Source organism: Dicentrarchus labrax, unplaced genomic scaffold (assembly GCF_905237075.1).
Source record: "Dicentrarchus labrax unplaced genomic scaffold, dlabrax2021, whole genome shotgun sequence".
Classification (NCBI taxonomy): domain Eukaryota; kingdom Metazoa; phylum Chordata; class Actinopteri; family Moronidae; genus Dicentrarchus; species Dicentrarchus labrax.
In genome coordinates, this window is record NW_026136712.1 from 15,316,384 (window position 1) to 15,334,770 (window position 18,387).

At 39.1% G+C, this 18,387-nt stretch overlaps 3 protein-coding genes across 4 annotated transcripts; 2 read left to right on the top strand and 1 right to left on the bottom strand.

Annotated features, from left to right (window-relative positions):
* Window positions 1–55: 55 nt before the first annotated feature.
* ascc1 (activating signal cointegrator 1 complex subunit 1) lies at window positions 56–12,092 on the bottom strand. Its single transcript, XM_051417493.1, has 10 exons — window positions 11,787–12,092; window positions 11,546–11,648; window positions 11,350–11,447; window positions 11,084–11,262; window positions 10,833–10,966; window positions 9,756–9,875; window positions 9,521–9,645; window positions 8,854–8,927; window positions 6,769–6,913; window positions 56–310 (listed from the first exon to the last, which is right to left on the bottom strand). The coding sequence occupies exons 1-9, from the start codon at window positions 11,899–11,901 to the stop codon at window positions 6,797–6,799; spliced, it is 1,065 nt and encodes a 354-aa protein (XP_051273453.1). The 5' UTR covers window positions 11,902–12,092; the 3' UTR covers window positions 56–310; window positions 6,769–6,796.
* A 101-nt stretch (window positions 12,093–12,193) lies between these two features.
* anapc16 (anaphase promoting complex subunit 16) lies at window positions 12,194–14,840 on the top strand. 2 transcript variants are annotated; one of them, XM_051417495.1, is made up of 4 exons: window positions 12,194–12,349; window positions 12,665–12,818; window positions 14,019–14,093; window positions 14,177–14,840. In XM_051417495.1, exons 2-4 carry the CDS (start codon window positions 12,677–12,679, stop codon window positions 14,284–14,286), a joined length of 327 nt encoding a protein of 108 aa, XP_051273455.1. In that variant the 5' UTR covers window positions 12,194–12,349; window positions 12,665–12,676; the 3' UTR covers window positions 14,287–14,840. The 2 variants fall into 2 exon arrangements, with proteins under 2 accessions (XP_051273455.1, XP_051273456.1); XM_051417496.1 differs by having other exon boundaries at window positions 12,230–12,325.
* A 1,532-nt stretch (window positions 14,841–16,372) lies between these two features.
* On the top strand, window positions 16,373–18,230 carry ddit4 (DNA-damage-inducible transcript 4). The gene is made up of 3 exons (XM_051417494.1): window positions 16,373–16,524; window positions 16,757–16,990; window positions 17,099–18,230. The coding sequence occupies exons 2-3, from the start codon at window positions 16,807–16,809 to the stop codon at window positions 17,596–17,598; spliced, it is 684 nt and encodes a 227-aa protein (XP_051273454.1). The 5' UTR covers window positions 16,373–16,524; window positions 16,757–16,806; the 3' UTR covers window positions 17,599–18,230.
* Window positions 18,231–18,387: the final 157 nt, after the last annotated feature.

Sequence of the window (18,387 nt, forward strand, 5' to 3'; positions counted from 1 at the left end):
GAGGATCGCTTCAGGAATTCCTGGTACACCACAATTAATTGCAACAGGCCAAGGGTGGGTGCTTTACACATTTATTTATTCCTGTCAGATTTAAACAGAATGTTGAAATGTCGCACCTCCTGCCACCGTGAAGGAAACCCAGATAAATGTTCATTTCCAGCAAAAGATTTATCGAAGATGCAACAACACTTGGTTGTCCATTCACGATCATCATCTGATGGAAACGTTTCCCCACAATGCTTTACTGTCAGCTGAGAGTTTCTTCATCACCCAGAACACTTTACATCCTGTGGCCATGTTCATCGATGACCTGCAACACATAATCATTGATCAATATTTGCATTTTAAAACCCTATGGCTGCAATTACTGATTATTTTCATCTACAATAAATCTGTTTTTTGGTAGATTAATATATTATTTAGTCAGTTAAAATGTCAAACGCAACTTCTTGCAAATTGCTTATTTGGCCTGACCAACAGATCACAAACACAAATTTACATTACACAGTTACATTTCCAAAAATATATTAAATTAATTGTGGTTGATTCAATTTCTGTTGATCACTTTGCAGCCACACTGACACACTGTACAAGCAGTTAATATAACAATGCCCACATAATGACAGAAAAGGTTAGATGACACCCTGTATATTTGAAATTTTCCATGCATTTAGTCAGAATATATGGGCAAAAAACTGTAGAAACACTCATACAAACAACAGCCTTATTAGTAAACCATGATTTAATCACTTTTTAATACTTAAATACTAAAAAAGAAATAACAATATAAACTTGTTTGTGAAGCAGTTACAGCCTGTGATAGGTGCTGCCAACAGGAAGGTGCGCAGGGGGAAAAAAAGCCTGAAAGTAAGTTCCTGGATAGGAGAACCATCAAAAGAAGTTATTTTGAAAGTTGAGGAGAGAATAAACCACATCGGGAGGCATTTAATAAGTAATCTCAAGTGACTTACAGCTGTAAGTGGAGCTGCTATAAACGCATATAGATCTAATTCAATTGGATTCAAACTGGGTCACACAGCTATTAAAAGTGCAAAGTTAGATGAGAGCTGTCTGACAGCAGTTTGCCTTTGCCAGGAAAGAACTGGTAGCTGCTGTTTTGTGCTGCGGGCAGCTGCAGCAGGGGTGGAAGAGAGTGCAGCACCTTTTTCAATTAAATGTACACAGTAGACAGAAGCTGGCTAATAATCTGAACTCTTGACATGCTCAGTCTCAGCAGATGATTTATTTTTAGTCTGCATTATTAAGCTCATACCAACTACTATAAATGACAAATCCCCCATCGGTTTCCCTCTACATCCTAGCAATGAGAAACGGCATTAAGTGCTGCATGAAGGGATTTCACACTGCAACACTTTGGAGTGGATGGATGAAACATCTTAAGAGAAAGTCAGGAGGAGGATTTGTTTAAGAATTTATAGCTTCAGAAACAGAGAGCATTTGCAGCAGTGAATCTCAGCTTCTGAATATTAAACCTGAATAGATCATGGTGTGAGCCTTCTGTGCTGAAATGCAATGAACAGACAATTAATCAACGAAAGATTTTGATACATCATCACCACCTTGTGTCCTCGTGTATGGTTTAAAGCTGCAATAATCAGAAATATAGTCGAGCACTGAGCAGTTAAAGAACCAAATATGTCCTTCAGGGGTTGGTGGAGACCAAAAACAGAGCGAGTATTTGATTTGTACTCATCAGGTGGCCAGAAACACGACTGGATGATACTTGTCTGCTGTGTAGAAATTGTATAGAAATTCCAATCTTCTCACTGATGGTCTAATTTGTTTATATTGGTCATATAAAGACGTCAGTATTAAACTGATACTGTTTCATAACCAGTTACTGTATATATATATATATATATATATATATATATATACACAGTAACTATGTTTAAATAAAGGTTGTCATCCTTCGTCTATAGTCGTTAACTTGGTGTTGCTATATAAACTGCTTTTATCTCACTGTCAAATGACTAGTGATGGATCAACCAAAGATTTTAATGAACGGTTAATCATTTAAGCAGTGTATTAAGCAAAAATTCCAAACAGTCACAAGTGAGGATTGTTTGCTATTTATACCATGATAAATCTAATATCTTTGGGTTTTAGACAAAACAAGCAATTACAAGACATCACCTTGAGTTCAGCGAAATTGTTATGGCCATTTTTCATTATTTCCTGACATTTTATAGATTAAACAATTATCCAAAACAAAGGTAATGGAGATTAATAGATAATGAATTTGTTACAGCCCCATTTTAAACTCTTATTGTGCAAAGTGTACATAAAGTAAACAGCAGCTTTGAATGACTACCTGCTGTTCAAACACACTTGGCTTTGTGCCTCTCCTCCCTGTTTGAATGCCTCCAGCAGTAAACAGACGTGGACAGCTGCAGGCAGCCACCAGACTCAGCACTTTGAATGATAAAGAGCTGCTGCAGAGATCACCTGCCTTCTCGCTGGAGACACAGATTAGACATCTCAAATACTCTAGCCTTGGCTGTCCGTCAAGGCCGCTCATGCCCATTAGTGACAGAGTGATTAGTGAGAAATTCAAACAGCGGTGACACCCAACCAGAGAGTCACATCCAACATGAGAGAAAAATCAAAAGAAGGCGCCCTGTCATATTTCACTGCTAACAATATCCAATTTGAATGATTCATGGGCTTTGTCTAGCAGGATCATTTATAGATTACCTTTGTAACTTCTCGTGGATAAGACGTGTTTGATCAATCGGAAGACCTTCGTAAAACAATCTTGAGATTCGAGCTTGTTAAGGGAAGAACATGACACCGGGAGTATGACTCTTACTACTGAAATGTCATGTTAGTGCTCCCATGCTGTCAAATTCATCCTTTAAGTTAATTGGATTTGGTTTAAAATATTCCAGGAATCGCTCTGTTAAATGAACTTAATCAACATTCGAGCTTTAAGGCACGCACACTAGTAAAATTTACCGTGACCTTAAAAAGTAATTAGGTGCTTAATCGATTTCATGTGTATTACTGGTTACTCCGAGCATGCAAATCAAACATATCTACTGTATTAAAAGGTCATGTCTGTCAAACATCGCCTCTCCTCCCCCCCTCCCAACAGATGTTAACGCCAGCCCTCCTGAATGAAAGCTTAATTCCTAATTACACTATGAAAAATTGCATAGTGCGGTTCTGAATATCAAAACCCAAAATGTACTAAAAGGTTTGACATTGTTCAAGAAAGACCTGTTTCAAACAGCCATCTGCATAAAATAGGCTACTTTGAAAACTTGCATGAAATTAAATTAAAATTAAATATGCAAATTGGATAGAAGCCTAAACAATTCTTGGTTGAGATAACACAAGACTTCAGTTACCAAACATGAGATGAATTTTCATTACAGAAAGGTTCAATGTAAGTTTTTAGATAGTTATGGGGTCATCTAAGACATTGCTTTGCTTTAATTTCTTGTAAAATCACAGCTTTTTTTTCTTTTTACACCAGGGAAAAAAGGAAATTAATTAGAAAATAAGTTTTAATCAACTGGTTTTTACGTTGCAAAAGCTTGTTGTCAGAGGGTGAAGCGAACCAGCCTTCTAAACATACAGTCTATGTGACTCATCAGTGCATGTAAACAGGCACATGCTCAAATGTCTGCAGAGACAACTCAACATTTTAATTAAAATCCAGCTCCTGTGTCTCCTCAGATCTTCACAAATAAGGATGCACGTCCACAGACGAAACAGGTCCTCGCTAACACAAACAGACACCGAGGTCTCATTTATCAGGCTTACTGAAAGGGACACATGCTAGTCTCGAAAATCTCAAGGGTCACGTTGAAAGTTCCCACAGCAGGAAGCACAGAGATGACTAATTAGGGTGAGACAAGTGGCAAGGACAGAAAAAATATGTATTTTGTGCATAAGCAAGCTCACCCACACAAGACATGCCTAGCAACGTGATTTTGTCAAGAGTCCACCCAAATCACACTATACATAAATCTGTGGATATCAAACAAACACCGTATGTAGCGCTTTTTTTTTTAAATTTCAGTTTGTGACTTGAAGGTGACCAAAATGCATTATTATCTAGAACTGAAACAGCTGGTTCCAGCTTCTAAAACATAAAAATCTTTCACTTTTGATACTGATACTGAAAAATAAACGCTGATTGCAGCCCTAGTACAATATGTCCTGATCTATGCAACAAAACGCAAATATAAACCAAACACCTTATACTGATACTGACAAATTAGACGACACAAGTGTGTGAGTCTCTCCGTGGATAACGTATGTTCCTTCACATTTGTTTTCAGTAGCATCATTACTGACGACATCTGCCCAACGCATCCTTAATCATGTCCCTGCCAAAAGGAACAAGGATGCACAGTCTCAATGAATTTCATTAACTCGCAAATCATCCTCTCTCTCTGTCTCCTTCACGGTGAGCAAACTCCCAGAATCCTCACTGTATCCGTTACCTGAGAGTGGTGTTATGCTGGATGTGTACTCCTCCTGACCCACTAACAAGCATGCACTCAGGAGACAGGGAGTGGCTAATTAGGTCCCTTTTCCTGGGTCTGAAAAGACACATTTTATGCTCAGACAGTGCCATAGTCAATGCAAGGATGGCTCGGCTGGCTGTTTTCCGATTACAAAATTTGCATGTCCCTGTCTAATGGTGTCTGTTGACATGGCACCAGCACATAGGGAAAAAAAAAAAAAAAGAAGAAGTCACGCCACTCCTGAAATGGGAGGGTGGACAGCACGGGATGGTAGAGCTGACAAACAAAAAGCGCCCTCAGTTTTCATCAGTGTAACTTTTGGCCGCTCTGCGATCGCCCTCCTGCATGGCAAGCAGAGAGCATCGGCAGCTGAGGGGAGGGCTGAAAAAAAGAAAAAGAGCTTTGCCGTCAAAAGCAAGTGGCCGGGCTCTGAGTCCGATGTCTGTATTCACTGACACACTCGACAGACGGGAGTGGGAACAAGGTTGTGGTTGGTGTGGGAAGGGCACTGACAAAAAAAAAAAAAAAAGATGGAAAAAAACCCAGACTGGTGTAATAAATCAAGTCAGTGACGCATTCATAAGGCAGTGAGATGAAAGACATGGGTAATATCTGTTTATGACTTTCAGTAGGGAGTGGATGAGTCTAGATAAAAACACAATGTTTCAACAGCTATTAAAGCTTTTTTTTTTAAACGATTAATAGAACTTGTAAATATATATTCCCTGTAAATATAATATTTGCTAAATTATAATAGTTTAAGTTTCACAATCTGCTAGTAAAATGTCTGAGTTTCTCAAAACAGAGCAGCCTTGGACTGGCTGAAGAACAGTGAGAAAACTTTGATTAACTATTTCAGCTATTATGGTTGACAAGTGCAGGAAGACTCCTTAAATTATTCAGAACTTGCCATTAATACTTACTTCCTGTATGACCGGACTGATCCTATACTGTATAAGATGTACCAGCCAATAAGCTCACAAGAATGGTCAGGTCAGGGCATGAAATACGCTTTGCAACACATCCAATTTCTTTTTCGACATTCAACACTGTGTTTGAATGTTGATACGTACTAGATGACAAAAAGTAAATGTTCAACCAGTGGTGGAAGAAGTACTCATCCTTTACTAAAATGTAGTAGGAGTAAAGGTATTGGCTTCAAAATGTATGTAAGTATTTGTGAGCCACATGTATATAAAGTAGTATCAAAAGTAAATATTATGCAATATGTCTTCCTTTCAAAGTGTTGTATTACATGTTTTCAGTTACTATTAATTTTGCATTCAGTAAAATTTAGGATTTTACTGTTGTAGCTGGTTGAAGTGGAGCTAATTTTAACTACTTTATATACTGCCTGCTCATTAAATCTATAACAATACATCATAGCACACAAGTTGAACATAAAATCTTAATTAAAGCCATTAGTTAAATGTAAAAACTACAATATTTCCCTCTGAAATGTAGTGGAGTGGAAGGACAAAGTAATAAATCAGATCAAATGGACAACGATCTCAAAAAGTACCGTACTGGATTAAATTTAATTTGCTACATTTCACGACATTATTTTTGGTTTACTGTGGTTAGCTTTGCACCAAGGAGAGAAGCACTGCTGTGCACGGGGCCTTTTCAGCTTACAATATATTTGATATCCAGAGCATAAATCCTATCTGACTTTCATACACAAAGTCAATCATCTCCTCCTCTTCAAGAGCAGCACTTCCCAGAAAATAACATTATTCTCCTGTGATTCCTATCCAAAATAAAATTCTTCCATTGGAGAGAACAAATCTTGCAAAAGTAAAGTTCTATTTTCAAAATCAAGACAAAAGTATTTGGGGATGAACAGGTTTTTGATAGAAATTCTCACTTTTTTTCATGTTTTCTTTTGATTGCCTGTCCCATTAAAATCTATTTCATGTTATTTACTCTGATGCTGTTTGACTCAGATTCCCTAAAGAGAGCCAATTGTGTTGAGTACAAAAACAAAACTTGACTACCTAGAGCATTTCAGAGTGATTTTGCATGCATGTCATCTTTGATGAGCTTTAGTCTGAAATTTCAATCATTCTGCACTCTGATCATTTTATTTTTCCGCAACAACTGTTCCAGAGGGGTTTTAGAAAACAAAAGAATTTGGTTGTAACAAGTCATTTGCAAATAAAATAAAATAAAAACCCAATGCTGCCACCTGGTGGACAACGCCATCAAGACTGCTTTAATTGTCTGCTAAACTGCAAACTACATTTCTTCATTATTAATTTCCCACCTCAGAATATGCTCAGCCCTGTTGCAGCTCATGAGAAGTTGATGCTCCCCGCAGAGGTGTAGTAACCTGTACAATCTGTCGAATATCTCTGGGACAGCAGGACGGTGTTCAGCTGAAACTCTCCAAAACAATGAGCACCAAATTTCTGGAATGAAAACAGCAAATAATTAAATTAAAAAAAACAACTCTTTTTTGCTTATTTTGCATTACAGTCAATTCAAGTTCCCAATAACAAAACAACCTTACCACTCAATTGTTCAGAAAAGTGAGCAATGTGTTTAAAAAGTCAAGAAAGGATAATAAGCTGTCACTCAGAAACATGGTGTTACCATGGTTATGGGCGACTGAGCATTTGGTAGGCACCCTCGTGTCATTTTCACAGAAAAGAAAATCAAGGATTTTGTTATTCAAACAAAGACTTCAGGAAGGAGGGTGGATTTGTTTTTAATCTGCAGTGTCACATTTCAGGTATCACTCACAATGAAACTGCATCTGGAAGATTTCAGGCTGTGTCTTTCTTTCAATCAAAACTCTCCTCTTTGAGGTATACAGGCTTATTCTTATTCCCCTAAATAACGTGTTTAATCAATACACTCTTCAGCAGGGTGCTCTTAATCTTTTTTTACCAACTAATAGATTTTTAGCGCCCTATATTTTTACATTTCTGGTTCTAAGCCAACACTGATAAAATATTAATGATTGTGACTTTTATTATTAGTGTAAATAAGTCCAAAATGACCGGGATCTAACTGCCTCATTATTACTCCAATTAGGCATCAATAAGGTGAACACTTGCCTCAATAATGTTGCTAGAACTGTCTACAGTGTTTGTGCAGTAGGTCTTTGATCAGTTCTTCCCACATGTAATACGCAATTTCTATGTAATACACTGTAATGATGCCTGTCAAACACCACAGGACAAGAAAATAGTTCTTTTTCACAATAGATATGTCATTTTGACATGAAACCGTAGGAAAAGAACAGGTGTAAATAATAAAATGAATGACGACGGAATTGAATATAGCTGCTTCACTGTCATGGTTTACTGGGAGACTTGGATAGAAGAGAGCCATTGATAATGTTATTAGTAACACATGTGCGCTTCCTGCTGTGACAAGTCAAAATGTCTGCTGCAAAAAAGAGCCAATGTAGATGTTTTGTCTGTGATTTAAAACTGAGGCGACCATAACTGGCTTCTAAGGAGATCAGGTGGGTTAACATATAATTACTTATTGTAGCTGGTCTTGGAACAAAATCACTTAGTACCAGCCTGAAATCATAACACTTTGTGACTGTCGGTAAGAATGAGTCAGCCCCTAAATTAACCTGATTATCCTCTGTTCCTGCTAAAGTGGTATCAGAGCATCCCCCCCCCCAGACCTAAATCTCTCTATTTTAAGACCTATTAATTGGCAAGCTCTCATATCCCAATGGGACTCCAAAGGCAGTGGAAATGTCAACCACAGTTGAAAACCCTACACACAGTACATTGAATATGCAGTTGTATGGTGCAATATCGCTGCTGGTGCCTTAACAGAGCATAATGTTCTGTCAGGCTTCCTTTGTTAATTGCCATTTTCTCGCCCATTATGACAACAACGTACCACTTTCTACAGTGCAGTATTGTTTGAACAATGATTCAGAGGGTGTAGTAACACAGTCTGTTCCAACACTGCTTTTATACAGAGGCTGTGTAAGCAATTAACAAATGTTGGGACACCTATAGGAATTGTTTGCATCAGCTTTCACGGTTAAATTTACCTCCATTGCTGCAGAACAGCTGTACGTTGGCAATCCCCCTTTTTTTTATAACATTGGAATTTAAATTCTTTTTTAGTTTTTTTTAAAAACCTAAACTTGTTTTTACCTTTGGCATTGTACCATTCCAGGTTATTCACTGGACTTAAACTTTTTGAATTTCACTAAAAAAGTATTTTTTCATCTGGCCTATAGCTAAAAACAATTTCAAAATCCTCATGTGTAATTGTCAGTGGGTGTTGACAGCAGTCAAGTCATGAGTACAAATTTGGGTGTTTGTAATTCAGCAGTATTTGAAAGGGCATGCAGGAGTAAATTTCCTCTAACCTTTAAAATGTTTCTGGCATCAAAAGCCTCTCTTTCACTCATGGTTTGTCTTCCTGGGCCGCCTGTGTCTTCGACTGGAAAAACACCAGAGTGTAAAAGACAAGTTAAACAATACAGACAGAACAAAAACATACAGATCTCCTGATCAAATAAACATGTTTACTTTCTGCTACAGTGGGCAATACAAAGGTGACAATCAAGGTCATTTAGTTTGTGAAACGGGGACTACTGTGAAGAAAAAACACTGAATTTTAATAGGATTCGTCTACATGCTGGCAAACATTGTGAGCACTGACACAGCCCCTCGCTTGTGCTGTGTTGTTGGTCAGCTCAGTACAAATTTGAGAACTGGGGCTGGACCTTATCCATGGCCAAAATGAATGAAGCCATTGTCAGAGTACTTGGAAAACACACTGCTTGGTGCACGTAAACAGCGCTGTGGCCAAAAAGAGAACAAGCTGCCTGATGCCTATATTCAGAAATTTGTTGTTGTAATTGTTCAAGTTTCAGCTTTGTCGTCACTGCTGCTCACGTCTAAGCCAAGAGATAATAAGGGGACATTGGCAAACAGGAGCTACCAATGTGATCACAGCACGTCAATAACTTTGTTTTTACACAAGCTACAGGCCCAGTGCTGGTTAGCCCGTCGTGTGTGTAATGTCTTTACCTGTAGAGTCCTTTCTGAACAGAGTGTTCATCACAGTGCCGTGCAGCTTCACTCTGTCCCACTCTCGCACCATCAGCCCCACTGAGACAAAGTGCTCTACCAGCCGGTCTGCAATCACCTGCAACCTTAAGAGCAGCAATATTAAAAATATATATATTGTGGGAAAAAACTGATTCCAGCAGACTAAAAAGTGTGTCAACTTTGGACTCAAAGGATTTGTTATAGATCCACTCACTTGTCAGATCTGTCTTTCACATTGACTTTGGCATACAAGACGTCCACCATGGCTGGGTCATCATTCATGTACTCTATTCCGGTCACCTCCAATGGTAGAGGTTTTCCTTCTGTGATGTCTCTGATGACAGACGGCAAAAAGCAGATTGCAGTGACTCACCTGGTATATCAGGGTTATAATATATTTAGGGTTGCCTTCAGATTTTAATTTGATGTTTTCAGGCATCAAATCTCATCAGACCTTTAAAATGTACATTAACAACATAAGCCCATTAGTTATTAAAGAATAAAGGCTGGTGTTTTGTATGTTTGTCACTGCCAACAAATCCTATGAATAGACCAAAACAAACAATGTTACAGGTCACAAATATATACTATGTATATATTTAACATGTGGACTATTTTCTTCTGTGGATTTGTTGCAGTTGTGAGTATTTACAGCAGGACAGAGTAGACTGGATTGACTAAAAAATAAACAACAGTGCCCAAGTTTATGTGCAACAGTGCATCAGTGCGGCTTATTGATGTGTGTGTTTATGGCACAGAGGAATAAGTTATATCAGGCTTTGGCTACACCGACAATACTTGTTAGTATTAGTACTTATTCACTGTGGTTTTCATGGGCTTTGTTAACACTAAGAAAATAGAATATCACCAGATTTATCCTTTAAAAGGACCAATGTGTGGGATTTAATGGCACTTACTGGTGATGTTGCAGATTGCAACCAATACTACTCGCTTTCCAAGCATGTAGGTGAAACTAGGGTGGCTACCAAAAAGACAAAAGGCCCTATCCAGAACCAATGTTTAGTTTGTCCCTTCTGGGCTACCGTAGGAACATGGTGGTTCAACATGGCGGACTCCGTAGCAGAAGACCGGCCTCTACCGTAGATAAACACGGCTCATTCTATGGTCACACAGCAATTCTTATTCTCAGGTGATTATACACTGATGAAAACATACCTATTAATATTATATTCCAATTCCAATTGTAGATCCTACTAAACCTTTAAAGCAGTGATTTTAAGTTACACTGCTAGAATTTTAGTGTGACATAATAACCTTGTTTGGCCCCTACCTGATGAAGTTTTGACACTCTTGGAGGTGTTCACATGCTTTTCTCACTTCCACGTCATTCAACAGAGCCATGGTGCCGACCGTCAGGTGAAGCTTTGCAGGATTCTGAAAGATACTTCCCTCGACTCCATGATCCTACACATCAGATAACAACAATTTGTGATTGAATAATGTATCAAGGACATGATGTGCTGATCCACCACTGCCCCTCATTATCACCACCGTTCACATTTATCTTTCCGTCTACAGTACCTGCGAACACTGCTGCAACACCTCGTCTTTAAATCTCAGGAATCCCTCTTGAATTTTGGGATCATTCAGAGGTAATGACAGAAAGTGCGTGAAAGGCTGCTTTTTCCGGAAACTCTCAACCAGGACCTCAACTCGTGTGACTGCAGATGAGACGGCAGCTTTTTGGGAACCTGTGATAACTGTCCGGCAAAGGAAGAAAGTTGAGAGGTAATCTTGTGTTTCAGAAAGCGCTCTTTAATCTGGTTTATGACTCTCTTAATCCTCACCAATCTGTCCTTCCACTCCTTGTTTTGGGATGCTGATAGATGTCTTTGTGTCAAACTCCAGACGCCTGCGTGTCTCTCCTTTTTTCCCAATGATGTATCTGTAGAACAAACAAGCAAACAAACAAACAAACACATTATGCTGACTAGAAACAAAACACCTTACAACTACTTCTGCTAATAAAGACAAATAACTCACTTGTAGAGAACACTTGGGACATCTATGGCACAGCGGTATCCTTTATCAGTGTGTTCAATGAAGTGGGTATCACAGGTTTCATCTTCTGCAAGGTCTTCACTCTCTAAACATGGTAAACCACAAATATATTACTACTTTGTTTTTTGTTATTTAAGAAACAGTGGCTGCAGCCTGATAGCACTAGCTGTGACTTCATTCAAATAAGCAAGCTAAGGCAGCTGTTAACGCTGACAGGACTTACCTGGTGGTCCCATGTAAGAGAAATCTTCTTCTTCCTCATAATGTTCCTCCTTAATGATATTCCTTCGATATATCCTTCCATGTATATTGATAAGAGACGGACGTAAAACATCCATACTGTAAACTAGCTAACGTTAGATGACCCTAAGTTAACCTAGCAGTATAAATAAATATCTAAATAGCTCGCTAGCAATTTAGCGACACGAAAATGAGTTAAATTCGCTTAAGTTGCTATCTTTTTCAAAACTTATTTCACTAACTGAGTAGCTAGTTGCTCATACTGTTGACGTTCATGTATCGGGTTCCCTGCTTTACGACACACGGGGGCCGTTTTAATGTTCAGTAGATCTACAAGCCACCACTCCGTTAGAGGTGACGCAGGCGAGCCATCCCCATTACTTTCAAATCTGTGGTAAGAACGTCATCGCGTCAAACGTAAAATGCCGGCTTTGTCGTAAACTAGTGGTAAAACATCTAAACAAACAACAGAACTAACTGCGCAGCTTTAAAGTCCTTATAGGTTAACCCGGGACAACGCCGGTGGGTTATATTGTTAGAAAAAAGGTTGGTTATTGCTCTGTTGTGTCTAGTAGCATTAATGGTGAACGGTCGTTGCTTGCATTGCTGTCAGTTAGCAGGATAGTTAGCTTTCTCGCTAGCCACCTATAGCTCGCTAGCTGTAGCACTGGAGCTATCAGATTATACCAAAGATTTAAAAAGAAAAAAAAACTACTAACGTTAGCTTTTGTTGGCTGTTTTGGCTATGGTTAACTTCCTTCGTGTTTACTGAAACACTCGCCTTCAAAACTGTAACTGTTACTTGTGTTGCTCACATTATAGCGGTGACAGTTCTCCTTTGTGTGTTTTTGTTTTTTAAAGTTTCCAAAGGTAATGGCTGCGTCTTCTTCATCCTCCTCTGCCGGAGGTGTGAGCGGCAGCTCGGTGACCGGCTCTGGATTCAGTGCTTCAGAGCTCATCCCTCCCAGGAAAGTCTTGTACACATATCCTAAAGGCGCAGGTGAAATGATGGAAGGTAAGATCAGACACGCAGTTAAAGGCGTCTGTCTTTAGCTGCCTCTTTCCTCCCAACAAAGCAGTGCAGGTATACATCATATAATGAGATTACAACACACATTTGTTTTCTTTTAAGATCATTTACAGTGAGAAAGGAGTCAAATAAGAGCTGAGCGTCTGTTTTTCTGAATGATGAAGTCTTGCAGATGTTTTTGAAGACATTCCCAGATTTACTCAGACAGAGGATCAAAAATAAAGCGATAATGAATAAATAGAAAGAATACTGGCTATACAATAAAGATCTTTTAACCAGTTTCCCGAGTTGTTTAAGCCAACAATGGTGGCAGCCATATGTGACATCTCCTTGCTTCACTTGTACGGTGCATTACCTAAATTAAAAGCTTTGTTTTCTGGTTAATTTACCTGTGTTGATCAGGCTTTCTGTTTTCATTAGTTACAATGCAATACCATTTTTTATTGCACAACAGACAGAATATTTTTAATTCCAGCCTTTTGAAGAAGCTGAAAATGTCTTCAAAACAGAAGTATGTTTGCCAAGTTTCATAACTCTCTGCTTATATTTATGGGTAAGAAAGACAGATGCTTGGTTAAACAGTGCAACCTTTTCGTGTAAAAACAATGAGTACATGATTAGTACATACTGTGTCTATAATAAAGTCATATCACAAAGTTTGTGTCTTGTTTCTTTTAACTGAATTCCTATATAGCACCCCAAAATATTAATGATAAACGTGTCTGTCATGTTTCTGCTTTAGCACTTCATTACGTATCCACATAGGATTTATGTATGGGACCAAAAGGCCGTCTGGCTCTGTACTCTACTGCATTGTTGCCTGTCTACCTCAAAATACACTAATCAATGTGGTTAATGTGAGTTTTGTATAGAAGTATTGCAGGATGAAAAACAGCTAATAAAGTGAGGAGTTGAACTGCAGTGATGCTGAAGGTCTCTTCCTCTTCCTCTTCCTTTTTTAAAATTAAAAACTCTGAAGGCTCTTTTTACACAATGTTGAAAGTTGCGAGTAACCTGAAGTTTGACATTTTCTATTAGCTTAGTGAACACCAAGGCTTCAGTTATGTCTATTAAAGAAATCTTCACCAGCATTTAACTTCTCCTTTACGTGTGTGTGTGTGTGTGTGTGTGTGTGTGTGTGTGTGTGTGTGTGTGTGTGTGTGTGTGTGTGTTTGTTTTTTTTAGATGGCTCCGACAGATTTTTATGTGAGTCTGTATTCAGCTACCAAGTTGCCTCCACACTAAAACAGGTTAAACATGGTAAGTAAGAAACAGTATATGCACTTTTTTTTTTTGGTCCATCCATGAAAAGCTGTTACCTTAACAACTGTGTATTCTTCCAGATCAACAAGTGTCTCGGATGGAGAAACTCGCAGGCTTGGTGGAGGAGCTGGAAGCAGATGAGTGGCGGTACAAACCAATTGAACAGCTTTTGGGATTCACACCGTCTTAAATAAAGAGATCCAGATGCCTTTGCTTAATAAATCAGCCAAATAGAAGGAGATGGTTTATTTAAATTGAGCAATTATATTCCTTCTTTTTGGTTTTATTCTATAAGTGTGAAATATTATGTGGAGTTACTGAATGTGAGATGTGTTATTTTATCATTTTTACAATTGTATGAGCAAGGTTTGCTTTTTTTAAAACAAGTTGTTATAGTTTATCCAGCATATTGAAATAAACCCCCTGTCAAGTTATATAATGAAAATTAAACATTTTGTAAGAGATTATTACCAGGTTTTTCAACTGGTTTAGGCTAATAAAGTTGTTTTTCCAGTCCAATCTGCTCTTAGCCTCAGTGATAAGGGAAAGAATATATTTGGTAATGTAATAAGTCCCTTGAAGTGAGGCATTGTGTTTCTACGTGGCTGCACTGTAACTCATAAATCTGAAAACCAGCTGCCTGCTCAGTCTCTCTTCTCTCCGTGGGTCCTCATCGCTGCTCGCTCCAACAACACTTGGAGCAAAACAAAGAGAGCTTGTAAATAAAGTCATACTTGGACATTCCTTGGGTCAGTTGCTGTTTGTTTGCTTGGCATTGCATAGCTCATGCTATCCCACTTCACTAAGCCGATTTCTATTACGCTGTAACTAAATCTTTGTGTTGTTGTTTGTGTAATGGTGTCTCAAGTTACGTAGTTGTTGTCCAAAATGCACAGTTGTTCTTTTACTCAAATGAGGTGAAGTCTGAAACTCACAGATGCGACTGTGGTCATGTCACTCGCCTGCTGTGTTGACAGCGAGGAAACGTGCACCTCTTGGTGTTTTGCTCAGAGAGTGAATGTTTTCAAACAAATGAGGGGAGGGAATGTACAGAATGTACTGTTCTGGGTTTGATCGTCTAAGGACGGCCCTGAACATTACAAGACACACCTCTAGCTGGAGTTTAAATGTCCTTTCAAGAGTTCATAAGTTTGTTTTACCACACACTTTAGAGGAAGTCATATTCCAAGTTGTTTGCTTGTAGTTCTTAAAACTATTTTCTGTTTTTCTACATGAACCGTAGTCCACATTCTTTGTATATGAAAAAGGAACAAACATTCCCCCCCCCCATCAAAACTTTCTGGTGATGACTCTTAATTCAGAACATGCCCCTCAGAACATACTGTACCTTCACGTGTTTATGTCTTTCAGTTCCTCCTTGATATAATGTACAGTCCATCCCCCTCACGTGTAGCACACAGCTTATGTCTGGCTGCTTTCCAAAAACTTTTCTTTGGGCAAATATTGAGTGTGTCATGTACAATGCAGTCTTGCCAGACAGAAACACAGCAGCAGTTTCTGCTTCACAATAATATTCTTCTGTTTTCTCAGAATGTGCTTGTGTTTTTGTCTGTCACTGTACCAAATTAAGTGTCATTTAATGGCAATCCCATGCAGTGTTTTTATGCCCTAAAGCACATTGATAGCACCAGAATAAATTATTATAAGATATAATTAAATAACTGTGTCAGCTACCCTCCTGGTGCATTCCTATTGTTCTGCATGTTTTCTTTGTTTTCCATTTTAGGGCAAATGAAGAAATGTTGTGCATCTTTATGAATAGAAAATACATTTATTAGCATTTAACCATGTACCCACTCCTGTATAATGCACCCAACTGTGTTGATGAGCCGATGTTTGTATCTCTGTGTGGCAGATCAAAAATTCTGATGTAATGGTTGAGCAAAACAGGTGACGTAATGTGCACTGCAACACTCAACCAGCTGAGGCAAGCCTGCATGGAGTTGCTGGACTTCTAAGCTGTCAATAATCTAGATGCACATACAGCAGAGACATTTATTTATTCATATGAAGGATATGAAACAAAGAAATACAATAAGATCCTTGCAAGCCCAGGCAAGTCCCTGTACATTTCCATAACACTGGGGTCTGCTATTCATCACCCCAACCCCTCTTCTCCTCCCCCTCCTGTTTGTCTTCCTTCTCTGCTGGCATGTTACCAGGCAAGATACAGCGCAGATGGCGTGCCTCTCTTTTTGATTGGCTGACTGGAGAGGAATGGGCGTGGCCTACCAGCCCCTATATAAACATTGTTGCAGGACAAACCGCAGAGCTTGGCAGCTTGCGAGAGAAAGGAGAAGCGTCGGGGATAGAAGTTGCTAGATAGTTGTTTGTGTAGACAATAACCCTTCAAATAACTATCTTAAACCCCCAAAAGCACCTGAACAGCGCTGCGTTCAAATAAGCTGTAAGTATTTTGTTATAAATGTTAATTTTGCTAGCTTTGTAGCTATTTTTGATGACTTAAACAGCTGCTAGCTACCTCAAACAAAGATGTTTTTCCTGCAAACATGTCCTGTTATTCTCCTTAACGAACTACACTTTAAATGCCTGCTACCTATATTTAATGTTCTATGTACTACCTCTTATCTCGAGTTTGAGTGCTTATCTGTTGTTTTTTTTTGTTTCCTCATAAACAGCTGACCACAGAAAGCAGCTGATACTGTTGAATATTGCAAAGAGGACAACCATGCCTGCTCTCTCTGCACCCATTGATATCGGCAGCTCACCCCCTTCTCCAGTGGATAGCAGTCCCAGGAGGCTGTCCTGGGGCAAACTTGTCCAAAGATTGGCAGATTTCAGCACATCTGCCAACAGCAGCAGCATTGAGTCGGGGTCCAACAATGGCAGCAGGAGTGATCTCTCGGACTTAGGTACAAAAAAAATGCTGCAAAACATTTCTAACACTTCAATAGAGGTGAATTGGATTTTCCTCCTTGTGCATGGCTCTGGTTCTAACCCATTGTGTCTCTTTATAACAGGGTCAGATGTCTACAGCGACCTGTCTCCCTCTAACGAAGACCTGTTTTATGATCCAATGGAGGAGACCATCCTGAAAGAAGTAGTGGACCTCATTGCACGAAGCCTGAGAGAAGCCAAAGACTCAGACTGCGCCTTACGATGTACCAAACTGCTCATCCCAGAGAAACTTCTGGAGCACATTGGACAGGAGCTCCTTCACCTGGCAGCTAGTGAGCCCTGCGGTTTAAGGGGGGCTCTCATTGACCTCTGTGTGGAGCACGGGGCCACCTGCGAGAGCATGGGGCAGCTATCTGTGGACCCCTACCTTGTCCCCACCTTTCAGCTGACTCTGGTGTTGAGGCTAGAGTCTGGTGGGCTGTGGCCTAAAATCCAAGGACTTTTTAGCACAAAGTCTCCTTCCACTCCAGTGGTGCGGCAAGCTATTAAACTTAGCACTGGTTTCCGCGTGATCAAGAAGAAACTGTATTGTTCTGAAGAACTGCTCATTGAGGAATGTTGAGAAATTAAAGGGACCGTCAATGTTTTATTGTCAACGCTTTTAAAATGCCCAGTTCAGCTCACAGAAGGGCCTTATTACTATAACTACATGTATATGATGCCTTCTGAAGTGAAAGGATGGACTTTTTCATGAATTAGCCTATTGTTCCTACTGTAAGGGAACTCGAGTTTATGGTACCTGGAGCAGGTGTTGCTCTTTACTGAGATTTTCAAATTACAATGTGTAACCATCGTGATATATCTGGTAAAAAGGCATTTTGCGAGTATTAAAGTGCGTACCTCAGTTTCTATTGAAACCAGACAACGGCAGCTAGCTATAGTCATTGAAGACCATTTGTGTTATTTCTTTATATACATGGCAATTAATTGTAATGTACACCAAGTGATGAATTGTACACCAAGCAAAGCATTAGGGACCTTAGTGACTGCTTGATGTCAAGTGCGAAGGCCTACCACTGCTTGCCTTGCGCAGTAAATGTGCAAGCTGCGGCTGAGATTTCAAATATAACTTGATCTTGTATCTGTGTAGACCTGTCCTGCTTTCAACTTTATTTATTTGACATTCAAATACTCATACCATTGCACTGTTTTTGTACTTTCATGATTGCAAATAAATTATTTTTTTTAACTGTTCCCTTTTCTGTCTTATTTTGTGAACCTTGCCAGATGTAGAGCATCCATTTGCAGACTTAAATCCAGGTTCAGGATTACTTGCATTTACTGTAGGTGGCAAATAGAAAAGTGTTTCATTCTGCAAACTATACAACTACATATAATCAGCTTTAAGCCC

What these genes read in the sequence shown, in the direction of transcription:
- ascc1 (XM_051417493.1), bottom strand. Translation starts at nt 11,901, where the DNA reads ATGGATGTTTTACGTCCGTCTCTTATCAATATACATGGAAGGATATAT. An exon ending in AGGAGTGGAAGGACAGATTG is followed by an intron (nt 11,263 to 11,349) that starts GTGAGGATTAAG and finishes TTTGCCGGACAG; the next exon opens with TTATCACAGGTTCCCAAAAA. An exon ending in ATGCCAGAAACATTTTAAAG is followed by an intron (nt 6,914 to 8,853) that starts GTTAGAGGAAAT and finishes TTTTCATTCCAG; the next exon opens with AAATTTGGTGCTCATTGTTT.
- anapc16 (XM_051417495.1), top strand. Translation starts at nt 12,677, where the DNA reads ATGGCTGCGTCTTCTTCATCCTCCTCTGCCGGAGGTGTGAGCGGCAGC. An exon ending in CGCAGGTGAAATGATGGAAG is followed by an intron (nt 12,819 to 14,018) that starts GTAAGATCAGAC and finishes TGTTTTTTTTAG; the next exon opens with ATGGCTCCGACAGATTTTTA. An exon ending in ACTAAAACAGGTTAAACATG is followed by an intron (nt 14,094 to 14,176) that starts GTAAGTAAGAAA and finishes GTATTCTTCCAG; the next exon opens with ATCAACAAGTGTCTCGGATG.
- ddit4 (XM_051417494.1), top strand. Translation starts at nt 16,807, where the DNA reads ATGCCTGCTCTCTCTGCACCCATTGATATCGGCAGCTCACCCCCTTCT. An exon ending in GAGTGATCTCTCGGACTTAG is followed by an intron (nt 16,991 to 17,098) that starts GTACAAAAAAAA and finishes TCTTTATAACAG; the next exon opens with GGTCAGATGTCTACAGCGAC.